The 13,396-nt window shown below is 42.3% G+C and overlaps 1 protein-coding gene across 2 annotated transcripts in view; it reads left to right on the top strand.

The window, feature by feature from the left end:
- NKAIN1 (sodium/potassium transporting ATPase interacting 1) overlaps positions 1 to 13,092 on the top strand; it is a 33,931-nt gene extending 20,839 nt beyond the window's left edge. Inside the window, exons 4-7 of one of the 2 annotated variants that reach the window (XM_088140055.1) lie at positions 5,159 to 5,356; positions 8,240 to 8,300; positions 11,968 to 12,049; positions 12,883 to 13,092. In XM_088140055.1, the coding sequence (XP_087996181.1) occupies positions 5,159 to 5,356; positions 8,240 to 8,300; positions 11,968 to 12,049; positions 12,883 to 12,946 (405 nt within the window). In that variant the 3' untranslated portion in view covers positions 12,947 to 13,092. Of the gene's footprint in view, positions 1 to 5,158; positions 5,357 to 8,239; positions 8,301 to 11,967; positions 12,050 to 12,850 lie in introns of both variants that reach the window. The other variant, XM_088140056.1, reaches the window with a different exon arrangement.
- The last annotated feature ends 304 nt before the right edge of the window (positions 13,093 to 13,396 follow it).

Genomic DNA, 13,396 nt, shown 5'->3' on the forward strand with positions numbered 1-13,396 from the left:
CAACTTTCGCTTCCCTAAAGTGTCATAGGGAATATGATGGCTTGCATGATTCTGATCTTTGTAGGTATAGACACATCACAGCATTTGAATACCTTTTCCAAGGCCTTCGTGGCTGCTTAGTGAAAAAGAGTGCAAATAAGGTAAGGCAAGCTTTCAGATAGGACGTGTGTCTAAAACAGCCCCCCCCAAAAAGAACCCACCACCTCCCTAAAAGACCCTTTGTGCCAACTGGGAAAAAGAATCCCTGACCTATTCTTTGAGGTCATAAGGCCAGTGCCCCCCTCCCCCCAGTCCCCCAAAATAAATGTGAATCCTTTCTAGATGCAAATAAAGCTTTAGAGTAGACTGTTATACAAATAATTTTCAGCCCTCATCTTGTTTCATGATCACCTTTGGATTAAAAACTTAAGGAAGACTAAACCCCTTTGCAGAATCTTTTCTTTTTCTTCTTTAGCTAGACATATTGATCAGAGGCAGTCACGCTGGAAGGGAGCCCAAAATGGCCTTTGCTGACTCTGTGCTTTTTGTATCTGATAGTTGGAGGGCAGGGAATAGTGGCAGAATTATAGGATAGCTGGGTTTGTTCATCTAATTTGTGGCCTGGTCATTCTTCAGAGGGCAAGAATTATGAGTGCATTGTATGTACATCCTAGTGGTTGGATAAGAACAACAATGTGTCAGCTTACAAGGTAGTCTCTAGATTAGAAATCCTGGCTTGCATAGAAGGTACTAAAACTGACCAGTGATGTCCTTAGAGTTAGCCAGGAATCGGGCATGTGACATGGGTAGGAATAAGGCTGGTAACTGAGTCTACTCATTCCTTGTCTTAATGAAAAGCATTATGTGAAAATCTTGATTGACCCAATCTATAATGTACAGTGCAAGTCCATATTTATGGGCTCATCAAGTCAGTGGTGTCCACGGGCTCAAAATTGGCAGGATAGCAGATGGAGTGTCACAGTGCAAGCTCTGTGGTTTCCACTGTGATGCTCTGTCCATCATCTTCCCACTTTTAACACTCTATCTCCCTGGATCCCATTGCATCTGATGACTGTTTTTCTGCTCTTTGTATAGCATTGCTTACCCCAAAGGGGAATTGCATGATGAGTATGCGCATATGTAAAACATACTTAGAAAAAGAAATCTTGACCACTACTACCCAGCACGTGAGGCTTGAGTATTAGGAACAGGGGGAGTGATAACAGAATAGAGTAACCTGGGAGAGGGTAGGCTGGCCTACTGTGTGTTCTAAGATTTTGTGGCAGACATCAGAGCATCCAGCTTTGCTTGTCCAACTGTGTTCCAGATTCCGAATTCAATCCTTGCATCTCCCGTTAGAGCTAAAAAAACCCCCTCCTCTCTGAAACCTGAATAAAGCCATTTATGTTTCTAACTATGGCTGGTGTGGGTCTTTCGGGCTGTGTGGCCGTGTTCTGGAAGTTTTGTTTCCTAACGTTTTGCCAGCACCTGTGACCGGCATCTTCAGAGAGCAGGAGCACAGACAGGAGCAGTTCTCTCTGTGCCCAGGGTGATGTGACCCTTTTGTGGGTATTTATAGAGATCTGAGGGGGGGAAGGGGGGATTGGGGGGGGTTGAGTTATTGAGTGGCTGCTTGTTTTGGTGTCTGCATATGTGTGTATCTTCCTGGGGATTAGGCAGGGTTTTTTCTTCTATTGAATTGTTAATGAGGGGCTGCTGGGGGTGATTAGCAAGTTCATTGTGTGAACTGTTCACATGTCCTGGCAGTTGAGCTGAGTTCGTTGACCTTTTGCAGGCTATATTTTTCAGGATTGGTAGCCAGGTTTTGTTGATTTTTAGACTCTCCTCTTTTTTATTGAAACTGTGCTGGTGCTTGTGAATCTCAATGGCTTCCCGGTATAGCCTGGTATAGTGGCTGTTGGTGTTGTCCAGTATCTCTGTGTTTTCAAAAAGGATTTTGTGTCCAGTGTGCTTGAGAGCATGTTCAGCTACTGCAGATTTTTCTGGTTGCTGTAGTCTGCAGTGCCTTTCGTGTTCTTTTATCCTGGTATGGATGCTGCGTTTTGTGGTCCCGATGTATACTTGCCCGCAACCGCATGGTATGCGGTATACTCCTGCGGTGGTGAGGGGATCCCTTTTGTCTTTTGCTGATTTTAGCACTTCTTGTACTTTTCTGGTGGGTCTGAAGATTGTTTGGAAATTGTGTTTTTCCATCAGTTTTCCCATGCGGTCTGTGTCCCCTTTGATATAGGGCAGAAATACTTTGTTGGTGGGTGGCTGTTTTTCTTCTTCAGTCGCATGTTGCTTTCTTGGTTTGATGGCTCTTTTTATTTCATTTTTGGAGTAGCCATTCGCTTGTAGGACCCAATTAAGGTGGTTAAGTTCAGAGTTTAGGAACTGGGTTTCGCAGATCCAATTGGCACGATCCATGAGGGTTTTGATAATGTTTGATGGAAAAACACAATTTCCAAACAATCTTCAGACCCACCAGAAAAGTACAAGAAGTGCTAAAATCAGCAAAAGACAAAAGGGATCCCCTCACCGCCGCAGGAGTATACTGCATACCATGCGGTTGCGGGCAAGTATACATCGGGACCACAAAACGCAGCATCCATACCAGGATAAAAGAACACGAAAGGCACTGCAGACTACAGCAACCAGAAAAATCTGCAGTAGCTGAACATGCTCTCAAGCACACTGGACACAAAATCCTTTTTGAAAACACAGAGATACTGGACAACACCAACAGCCACTATACCAGGCTATACCGGGAAGCCATTGAGATTCACAAGCACCAGCACAGTTTCAATAAAAAAGAGGAGAGTCTAAAAATCAACAAAACCTGGCTACCAATCCTGGAAAATACAGCCTGCAAAAGGTCAACGAACTCAGCTCAACCGCCAGGACATGTGAACAGTTCACACAATGAACTTGCTAATCACCCCCAGCAGCCCCTCGTTAACAATTCAATAGAAGAAAAAACCCTGCCTAATCCCCAGGAAGATACACACATATGCAGACACCAAAACAAGCAGCCACTCAATAACTCAACCCACCCCCACACACCCCCAATCCCCCTTCCCCCCTCAAATCTCTATAAATACCCACAAAAGGGTCACATCACCCTGGGCACAGAGAGAACTGCTCCTGTCTGTGCTCCTGCACTCTGAAGATGCCGTAGGAAACAAAACTTCAAGAACACGGCCACACAGCCCGGAAGACCCACACCAGCCATCGTATGCCGGTCGTGAAAGCCTTCGACAATACATATGTTTCTCACACCTCAATAAATAAGCCAGATGGTCAATGAAGCAGTAATAAGCTTTTGTGCTGAGTGACTGTGGTCTGTTTTCTGTTGTTCTGACATTTCACCAGCAACTATGGCTGGCATCTTCAGAAGCAGAGTGAGCTGCTTTGTGTGTACCTCTCGGCAGCTCACAGGCAACCAAACAGGAATTGAGTGGGCTCTTGTACCCGCTTGTCCCTGGCAAGTTGATCTCTGATTAGTCCATATCACAAGAGTCCAAAAAAGCTAGTTCTTGATTGGTTCCTCATCTAGGCAGACCTACAATTGGTCCATTTTGACCAGTTGGCCCTTTTTGTCATGAACATGGAAGCACAGATCGATTTTTCATGACTCTGTTGACGACAATGTGAGCCACTCCACTCTCTACTTTTGACAATTATAAGAACCCTACAGTGATCGATTTGTAATATTCCTGAGCCCCATTGACCATCATGAGGTTGGTTTCATCAAATATGAAGAAACTTCATAGTCCTCTATCACAGGTCTGCCTTGGATAGCTCTCTGCTGGGTTGCCTACTCTTTTTCTGAAGTTTTGAACTGAGCAGCATAAATGGGTCTGGAGTTTTTCTAGCAGTCAAGATGGAAGGGCTAGAAGTTCAGATTGCTATATGGCTTTAACATGGAAGCTTGCTCCCACTGCAAGTTAACCAGTATCAGATTGCAATGCACATAAAACAGAGGGATGTTATTGTTTTCCAGAGATAGGAAGGCTTCACTAGATGCTGTTAAGTAGCCTCAGTATTCACCATCAAGGAGATGGAAGAGTGTTAAAGGAGCAAGAGATGCCTACAACACATAATTCCATTTACTCCTATCCCTGTTTTGACTACTGTACATTAAAGTCTTCAAGCTAAGTTGATGGGTTGATTTTCAAATAACTGTGTGTATTGCTATCCTTGGCTCCTTTCCCATTTTGGTCTGAGCCTGTGGATTACATGTTTGTCAAATTCTCCAGTTGGTGCCCAAATACCATAGTAATACTGATCATTGCCAGTCATCTTGTTTATATATTCTATTAATAAGGAGTAATCATGTTGTTGCGGGCTTGCCTTCTTCTAACCTAGCAAAGATCTAATGAGGACTAAGTGCCTAGATATGTTCTAAACCTGAGTTCTCATCACTTTTGCTTATCAGTCATGCTTGCTGGGACTGATAGGAGTTATGGTCCAGTTTGTATTGGATTGCATCAGACATTCAGGGCAATGTCATGGAGAAAATTGTTCTGCATTTTTTTTCCTGCCAGTTCTCATTCAATTTCATGAAAGAGAATTTGTGTTTGAGATTTCTTTCAAAGACAAAGAAGTTTTCTATAAATTTCTTATGGATGGAATGCATTTATTTAGTAACAGAATGACCAAGGGGTATGTGAATGCCCCATATTTTATTGTACCATCTTCTCTCTAGTACTCTGTAACTTGCCTGACTTCTCATTTTTTGCTTAACTCCTAAAGGAAGACATCAGGAGGGAATTCCTCCCATGCGGGTTTTTCAGATTAGTAAGTGTGGACAGCCAGAGAGACTTCAGAATGAAAGCCTTTGCTTCTTTAAAAAGTTTCAAAGATAAATTGGAAATAAATTCTCAAGCACCCTGAAAATAAGCCTCTTTTGCAAAGAACAAAAATTATGAGAAATTCCTAGGCAGGTTTCAGCACAGCAGAGCTCCTTCTAGAAGTGTCACATGGCGCTGGGACTAATCACTTCTCTTCTCAAATCCTTTGAGTGCCATATTGCAAGGGAGGCAGCTGAGAAGATAATGTGCTTTGATTTAGGTTTTAGGTAGGTCTTCCTTTAGCTGTTGAACACACAAAGGTTCTCCATCTTTATAATGATCCAAACAACAGCATCTGAATTCATCTTCTCCCATTTCTGTAGGACCGAGACTTCATCATGACCTTTAACACGTCATTGCATCGCTCATGGTGGATGGAGAATGGTCCTGGTTGCCTGGTGATCCCAGTGATCAACTCCAACCTGGCCTTAGAAGACCATCACGTCATCACAGTCACTGGATGCTTGCTTGATTATCAATATATTGAGGTGGTGAGCAGTGCAATGCAGATATTTCTTGCGGTAAGTGGTGTCAGTATCTCTCCTCAGTTGCCTCTTCCGCTCCATCACTTCTAAAATAAAAAATAAAAAATGAGACAGTAAAGATTCTACTGTCAGTTTTTGTTGCAGAATTCACACCCATTGAAGAAGAAAAAAGTTTGCTGCTGATTCCCTTTTGATCCAGAAGATACGTTCAGTATCTATCAAATATGGACAACATGGTCACCTCCCTTTGTGCTCTTCCGGTTTTCTACCATTTTTTAATTTAAAAAAACAGATATTTTAATTTAAAAAATTAAATGGGAAGCTGACACTCTGTAAAGTAAAATAGTGTATCTCCAGTATCACTCTGTCAATCATTGTCTTCTTCTCTGGAGTAACATTTCCCTGAAGTTCAGATTGGCCCTTACCCTCCTAGATTTTTGAAAAGCTATTGAGACTGGCATTTCCAGCATGGCTTTGGGATCAGAGATGCTCTCTTTGATCTCTTTGGCAATGGGTAATGTTGTCTGGGAGTCCTGTTAGCGATGCCTGGGGTATTTTGGAATACATTTCCTATGTATTTAATCTGATTACTGTATTGGGTATCTATGCTGCTCAGAGCCAGTTATGATTGGAGTGGCATATTAAGCTGAAGAAACAGAGGGAGGGAGGGAGGGAGGGAGGAAGACCACCATTTTGAATGGAGAGGGGGAGGGAGGGAGGCCTTCTCCATCTGGAATAGAGGGATGGAGGGAGGAAGCAAGCAAGCAAGGACAATCCAAGAATACCTCTGGGCTCTGAACTGGGTCTGGTGGCATTCCTAGACATTTTCACACATTTGGGATAACTCGGGCACAGTGCACAGAAGTGTGTCCACCTGCTCAGAAAAAGAAGGCAAGGTTGGTCAGGGCTGTCTAAAAGAAGTAGCAGGGAAGAACTTCAAAACTTTGCCTTTGGAAGCCATTCTGTTAGAGCACCCAGAATGTGTGGTCTCAAAATTTCACCACCTCCCCTTAGTAGTAAGTTGTAAAGTTATTTAAGGTTGTTGACCAGTCTTCCTAAGTGCAGTCTTCATAAATACAAGAAAAGCAACAAAGAAAGTTAAGAATGTGAGTAAAATCAAAATAGCTGAATCATGAAAAGGGGAGAGAAAAATAATTTTAACCTCTTAATATAGTGTAAAGTGATTGATTTGAGCCATACAAGTTCTGGCCTTGCAGCCCTAAACCTTAAATCTGGTAGCTCTTATCATCATCATCAACTTGCCTCTCCGAAGATAGTATTTTTTGCAACTGTGTTAAGCACTGTACATTTGCAGCTTTAATGTAATGTGGAACTGCACACATTACACTTCCATGACTATGAAATGAGTGTGAATGTCATAGCCAGCTTATTTCTACCCATGTTACTGAAAGGAGCTTTCTTCTTAGTGCCAATAACAAGACTGATGAAGATTCAGTTCCCTTTGAATTGTGTTGGGAGCAAAGGTTCCTAAAGGGTCCCCTTTGCCGTGGCCCAAAGCTGGCTAGCTCTTGCCCTTTACTAGCTATTTACTTAAGAGCAAAGAGGAGGAACAACCTCCAGTCCAGTTTCAGCTTTAGGGGTGGGGGAAATTTAGGAGAGAAACGAAAATTGCTAAACTGTTGTGGGCCAAGAAAGCTAAAGGGGAAAGAAAGATTGATAAGCCAAGGAGAACAAAGGGGCGGATGTGGGAAAATAAATCTCAGTGTTGTCCTTGCCAAAACCACTGATATCCTAGGAACAAATACAGTGCCTGAGAGGAAAGGAATTTAAAAATGAAAAAACCTGTTGAGGCCAAGCTGTGTGCTTTGTTGGGAAATCTGTGACTGGATTTCATTTTTAAATTTTGTTTGCTGAAGGTAGTTGTGAGGAAGAAGGGTGCATATTCTCATTTGGGGAGGACATTCAGTTCTCAGTTTCGAACTGATGTAACATCCGTTTCAAAAAGTCCATTTCGTTTCTGGGACTCTCAGTTGGTCTTGATTGTTGGTCTTGATTGTTGGGAACTGTAAATGGCTGATGTTTGATCCTGCCTACAAAGAGCTGAAATTCCTGGATGGTCACTAAGCCTCCAGAACTCTGTATGACACATGTCAGTAATTTAGTTTGGAGGTGAAGAAAACCCATACACAATTGTGAGTAGATGTATTTAGTTATTTATTTATTTATATGTCAAATTTATATCACCGCCCAACTCCCCCACAAGGATGTATCTCTCCAGAAAGAGACAACATTGGTGTACCAGCTCAATGGACTGGACCATTCCCATTCTATGGACCTCTGGACTCCTGCAGTGGGGAACCAATGACTCCCAGCAGCTCCAGCCAACATGGCCACTGGTGATGGATGCTGGGAGTTGAGTTTCAGAAAGCCTGGAAGGCACAGGTCCCCCTCCCCTGCATAAAACTGTATGGTTTGTCCAATTTATACCAGCCACAGAGCATGTAATATAACATGTTATGTGAACGCAGCAACCGTATTAAGTTAAGCAGGTTTAATTGGTTAAATGAGCCCCAGTGACAAAGATCAGTCAGATCTGCTTCCTGGTAAATATCTAAAAGTTTGCAAATTCTTAACCTGCTTTTCTCACTCCCTTTGCAGCCTGACAGTTTGCTTACTTCTTTGAAACTTTTAAATTCTCACCCCACCTCACTCCTGTGCTATTGCTCTTCTTTCTTTCAAATTTTGTAGCCAATGGACCAGTACGGTCAAGAGTTATTTGAAACAGCAGCAGAGATATACATGGAAGAAATCAACATGGCTGCCAGTGTTTTTCCCTTATCAGCTTAAATGGTTGAATCCCGGTGTGATATTGTTGTGATAGTCAGCTAATTGGTGCATTTTCTTGCTTTCAAATAATTAATTTGTGTTTCTCTCTTTTTCAAAACATGTATTTTGAAGCTTTTTGGATTTGTTTACGCCTGCTATGTCAGCAAAATGTTTATGGAGGAGGAAGACAGCTGTAAGTATCTAGGTACCCCACTGAATAAGTGGCAGTGTTCCCCCTGATTGAAATAATAGGTTGACGCAGAGATGGCTTGTCACTGATGCTGCCAGATTTATAAGAATTCGGTCAACCGTGAGAGGACAGCAAAAAAAAAATTGTGTTCCGCTTTTTGCTGCTTAAAGGTTGTCTATTTTTTTCTCTGTTTCTTTCTTATTATGTTTTTGTAAATCTTATTAGATGATATTGTTTCAATACAATGCTATTTATACAGTATTAATTGAAGATTTTTGACACTCTATTGTTTAGATAACTTAGACCGTCGCAAATAAAGGAAGAAGAAGTATTCTATCAATATTAATTACAATTTAGGATGTCATTATTACAAGGTTGTCCAAATTTTAGCAACCCGGATCTGGTCATTCTCCTTGCCCCAGCAGTGCTAAATGATTTTTTTTTTTAAAGTGGGTAGCTGTAAAGAAATGTAGAGATGACCTCAGTGAAGGAATAGATAAGCCACTAAGGAAGGAGAAACGGCCACTTCATCCTTGGAAAGTGGACAGTGTGAGAAAGAACTTCAAAATAACCCTGCTTTGTTTCTGTTTGATATGAAATGGAGCAGAGAGAAACTGACGGGTTTTCCAAGATTCTCTTATTATAACCTCAAAAATAAAGTAGCATTGCTGGATTCTCTGCTGTGTGTGTTTCCTGACCTGGCCTACCCCGACATCCATCTTGAAAGCTGCTCAGAGTTTCTTTCTGCCTTCTCTTATGACAAACATAATCAAGGCAGGGCTATTTGGCACTTCTTTCTCCTACTTTCCACTTTTCCAGGACTGGCCAGCCTAGATCTGCTCATTGTCACTTCTTGTACTCTTTTGATAGAATTCTCCTAAACACCTTCCCAGACACACTTATTTATTTTTATTTATTTATATTTCAAATTTGGTCACCACCCATCTCATGAGGAAGTGACACTTAACAAACTAATCTCCCTGTAGTTTTGGCATTTGCTCTCGTTCCTTTTTCCTTTGTAGAGGGGAACAATAACAAGATTTGTCCTACTGTAAGGCACAGACCGATGTCTTCACACACATTCATAAGATAACCACTATTTTAACAGTTTTCTGGTTACACCATCTTGAGTTCTTCTGATTTATAGTGTTTGTTTCAGTTTTCCCCTCTTCAACATATCATTATCATTTCCCCATTTAGGTCCCTAAAGTATATCCTCCAGCATCCCCTCACTTCTACTTCATCCCAAATCATCTCAGTCATCTCACTTTTATATTTAATTCCATTCACTCTGATGGAGGGCCCTTGTTCATCCACTTGCAACACCAATTTTTGTTTTCCATCAAAATCTGTCAGCCTTACCATGTAGACCAGACAGGAAACACGACCAGATGAGCTAATTCTACTTTATCATAAAGCTACATTAACAGAATCTTGCAAGTCTGAAAGTACAGTCCTCCCCCCACTCTCCTTTACAGCCCAAGAACTTGGGGAGGTCTCTTCTGAGCCTCTTGCCCCGCCCACTACCCAGCTGCGGGCTATGCTCTCTCTTATCTGACCATCCCCTAGCCAGCATCTCTTCCTTTGTCTCCCAAGGTCTTTCCTACACACCATTACAAAATAGTTCTGTATTTCTCTACTTCTTTTAATCTTTGCAACTGTCTTTTCCTTTCTGCGTACATTATACATGATTTGCTCATCTTCATTTTTTTTTCAGCACTCCTTCTCTTAGGTGCGTTTTCCTCATCCACAGCATATTTCACTTCATCACACTGCCAAGAATCCTTTTTCAAACCTCCCATTAAAATAAGTTCACATTCTCTTGCGACACTCTGTCATAGAATTTTTTTTACTCTGTTCCAAGCAGTTGCCACATTTTCTTTTTGTACATCCCTTTTCCATTAATTAATTTCCATTAAACCATCTTCTAATGCTTTTTCATGTAGGATTTGTACTTCATTCTAGTTTCTTTCACTTTTTCCTTTTCTTCCATATCCTTGTCTTCCCCAAGAAATAAATGAAAGCCATTTTAGCCATTTTTCCAGAAAGATTGCCCTGCCACCCAGAGGCTGATAACATGGTCTGATAAAAGTCCCAATAGCTGTAGTGGAAAATTAAAACCTTGGTGTGAAATAAGGGACTTCCTATCTAATGTGATAAGCGGCTTGTATAAATTTTAATCCCGGCAGGAGCTCCTAACAGCATGGGAGCTGTGTGATTTGATACCAATGAACTTTATTAATAAGCTTTACACATGAAAAGACCTATTCATGAATGGCAAATTATAAGCATTAGCATGCTCTCTCTCTAGCTCTGTGGGCCAAAATGGGTCCTCTTAAGCCTGTGTTCCTTCTCCCTCTCCCCCCACTCCACCCCCTCCCATGGGTTTTGAGAGAGCTTTGGTTTTTGACATTCATTGAATTATTTTCAGATCTAATAAGTCACTCCATTAAAAAGATGAAATGGCAGCCTTGGCTGCAGCAAAATTAATATGAAAAATGCATTAAAAGCATATTTGAAAGGCTCAGACAATACAGAATAAAAAGAAGATGAGCGGGAAGTATCAACATCACTGTATGCTTTGCTAATTTTGATAGATAAAATATCTGTTTTGCCCCTACTGGGGTGATTGTGGGCTGGGGTACCTTCCCTTTGTTTAACCCTTGGTTAACTTAACCCATGTGGAGACCCTCTGGGTTCCCCTCCTTGGCCAGCGAAGGAGGATGGGCCAGGAAGCCTTTTCAATAGGTGGCTTGTCTTTGCAGAAAACTCTGCCCCCATATCCACGGGACCCAACACCGCTGCCCTTTTGCAGAACAACAAACGGCTTGGCTGACTCCGTAAGAAGCCTTTGGAGATTAGGAGTGATATCCGAGATGGTTTCTTAAAACTCTGACTTATGCCCTGTTATTTTTAGCTTTTCATTATGGTTTTATGATCTGGATGTCAGCCACTCAGAGTCTCTGGAGCAGAACGGAATGCAAATTTCGCTAAATAATAAAGCAGTAAATCTAATTGGATGCCATGAAAAAAGTGGAATGGTAGACTTCCCACACTTCCTCAGACCAGGGCCCTGGTCCTTTACAATACAACGTAGGTAACTATAACAGAAGTAGGTTCCCCAGATTGCCTTCAGCCAGCAAGCTGAACTAGCAGGGGCTTTGCGCAAGGCGTTAAACTGGCTTAGGGTTAACCTTAGTTAGTTTAGGGTTTGTTTTTTTTTAATGGCTTTGTTGCTTTGCATGTTTGTGCAAATCCAACCTGCTTCTTGGTCATTTGAGGGTCCAGTGACTGGTTTTGAAATTTCTGATGCATCCATCAGTGCAAACAAAGAAAAAAGGTGGGAGGGAAGGGATTGGGAACTCCTAACCTGAATGTTCTTCCTGCACACCAATAGTGGAGGGAAAAGAGAAATTGTTAGAAAAAATCTGAGGTTCATCCGTGAACATCTGCCTTGGCAACTTAGAGAGAATCTCCTGTCCCTTTACTGCAGTGTCTTTCAAACTTGGCACTTTAAGATGTGTGGACATCTACTCTCAGAATTCCCCAGCCGGCACGGCTGGTGCGTTACTGTAATTTCTCTAAGTGGCTTCCTTTGAGTAAGATCACGGCCACTTCTTTGTCCAGCTGCTTGTCAGAACAATGGCTCTCTTGTCTTTTCACCCCACAGTCGATTTCATTGGAGGGTTTGATTCCTACGGCTACCAAGCACCTCAAAAGATGTCGCACCTGCAGCTACAGCCTTTGTACACGTAAGTGTCTTTAATAAATTGAGATTCAGATTCCTCACCAGCCCTTTGGAGCAGCCTTTCTCAGCCTTAGCAGCTTTAAGATGTGTGGACTTCAACTCCCAGAATTCCTCACCAGCCCTTTGCAGCAGCCTTTCTTTCAACTCAGATTCCTCATCAGCCCTTTACGGCAGCCTTTCTCAACCTTGCAACTTTAAGATGTATGGACTTCAATTCCCAGAATTCCCCAGCCAGCCATGCTGGCTGGGGAATTCTGGGAGTTGAAGTCCACACATCTTAAAGTTGCAAAGTTGAGAAAGTGTCAGGTTCAGCCCAAAGAACTCCACGAGACAGTGCAATACAGTTCTGTTGCATTTATTAGCTTCCACCCCAAGACAGAAATCTCCCCAGACTGCACCTAAGTTCCCAAGCCAGCCAGCCACAACGCCATGAATTCCTTAGGGTGGTGCCAGTCTCAACTTCTTAAACTTCCCACGCTCCTGCTGGGGGCTAAGGAAATGCTTATCTCCCTGAGCCTGGCCTTCATAACACCATTCCATCACAGAAAGGCTGCTCTGGTGGCATAAATGAGAAATTAACTGGCGTACAGGTAAACGTTTCAAATAGGATTCTCACTTAGATCCCCCTATTTCTCCCTGCCCTTATTTTAGAACATATGAATATTAGACTAAACAGTTCCTGGTCTGACTTGGTTGTTTGTTCCTTTTGAGCTCCATCTGTACATCTTCCGTTGTCTTCGAAGCATGTTAGGCTGCAACGTGGAGACCCAATCTTATGCCCCTGCTCTTTTGTTGTTCTTTTTAGCTCCGGATAATTGCTTCCTTGTCTACCTACAGCGAACCAGCCTTTGGGGACGTTTGCAGAAAAAAAGAACAACAGCAATGCCAACAAGCAAGATAAATTGTGCAGGGCAAAGCTTTTCTAAGGCCGATTGCCCGTTCTGCTGGAGATCTGGTGTTGCCTGTGCTCCGCTCAGGGACAACTACAGTGACTCCACCTTGTCCTTCTCATCCGTTAATGCCTTTTGTTCGGTTGCTAAAACAGGAATTGTGCACCCATTTGGGAGATGCTGGCAAAGGCTGTTTCTCCAGAACGGTTCATGTGATCTAAGAGTTTCTGCTTAAAAAGACCCAGGAGTCCAAAGAAGCTCAGGACTCCGCCTACTGGCCAGCATATGTACTGTCACTGGTTCACGCTGGCAAATCCTCAAAATTAAGGGGGTATATCCTTGTTCCCAAGAAGACGAGGAGAATCCTTTTCTAAACAAGATCTTTTTTCAGATTTTTGTTTCATTTGTCGGTTTTTCTAAAAAAAACAAAAAAACAAAAAACCTGGGACGCTTCTTGTCTG

This window comes from Python bivittatus, unplaced genomic scaffold (assembly GCF_059951505.1).
Source record: "Python bivittatus isolate LINGU-HERP-01145 unplaced genomic scaffold, Pbiv_v1 ctg000310_np1212, whole genome shotgun sequence".
Classification (NCBI taxonomy): domain Eukaryota; kingdom Metazoa; phylum Chordata; class Lepidosauria; order Squamata; family Pythonidae; genus Python; species Python bivittatus.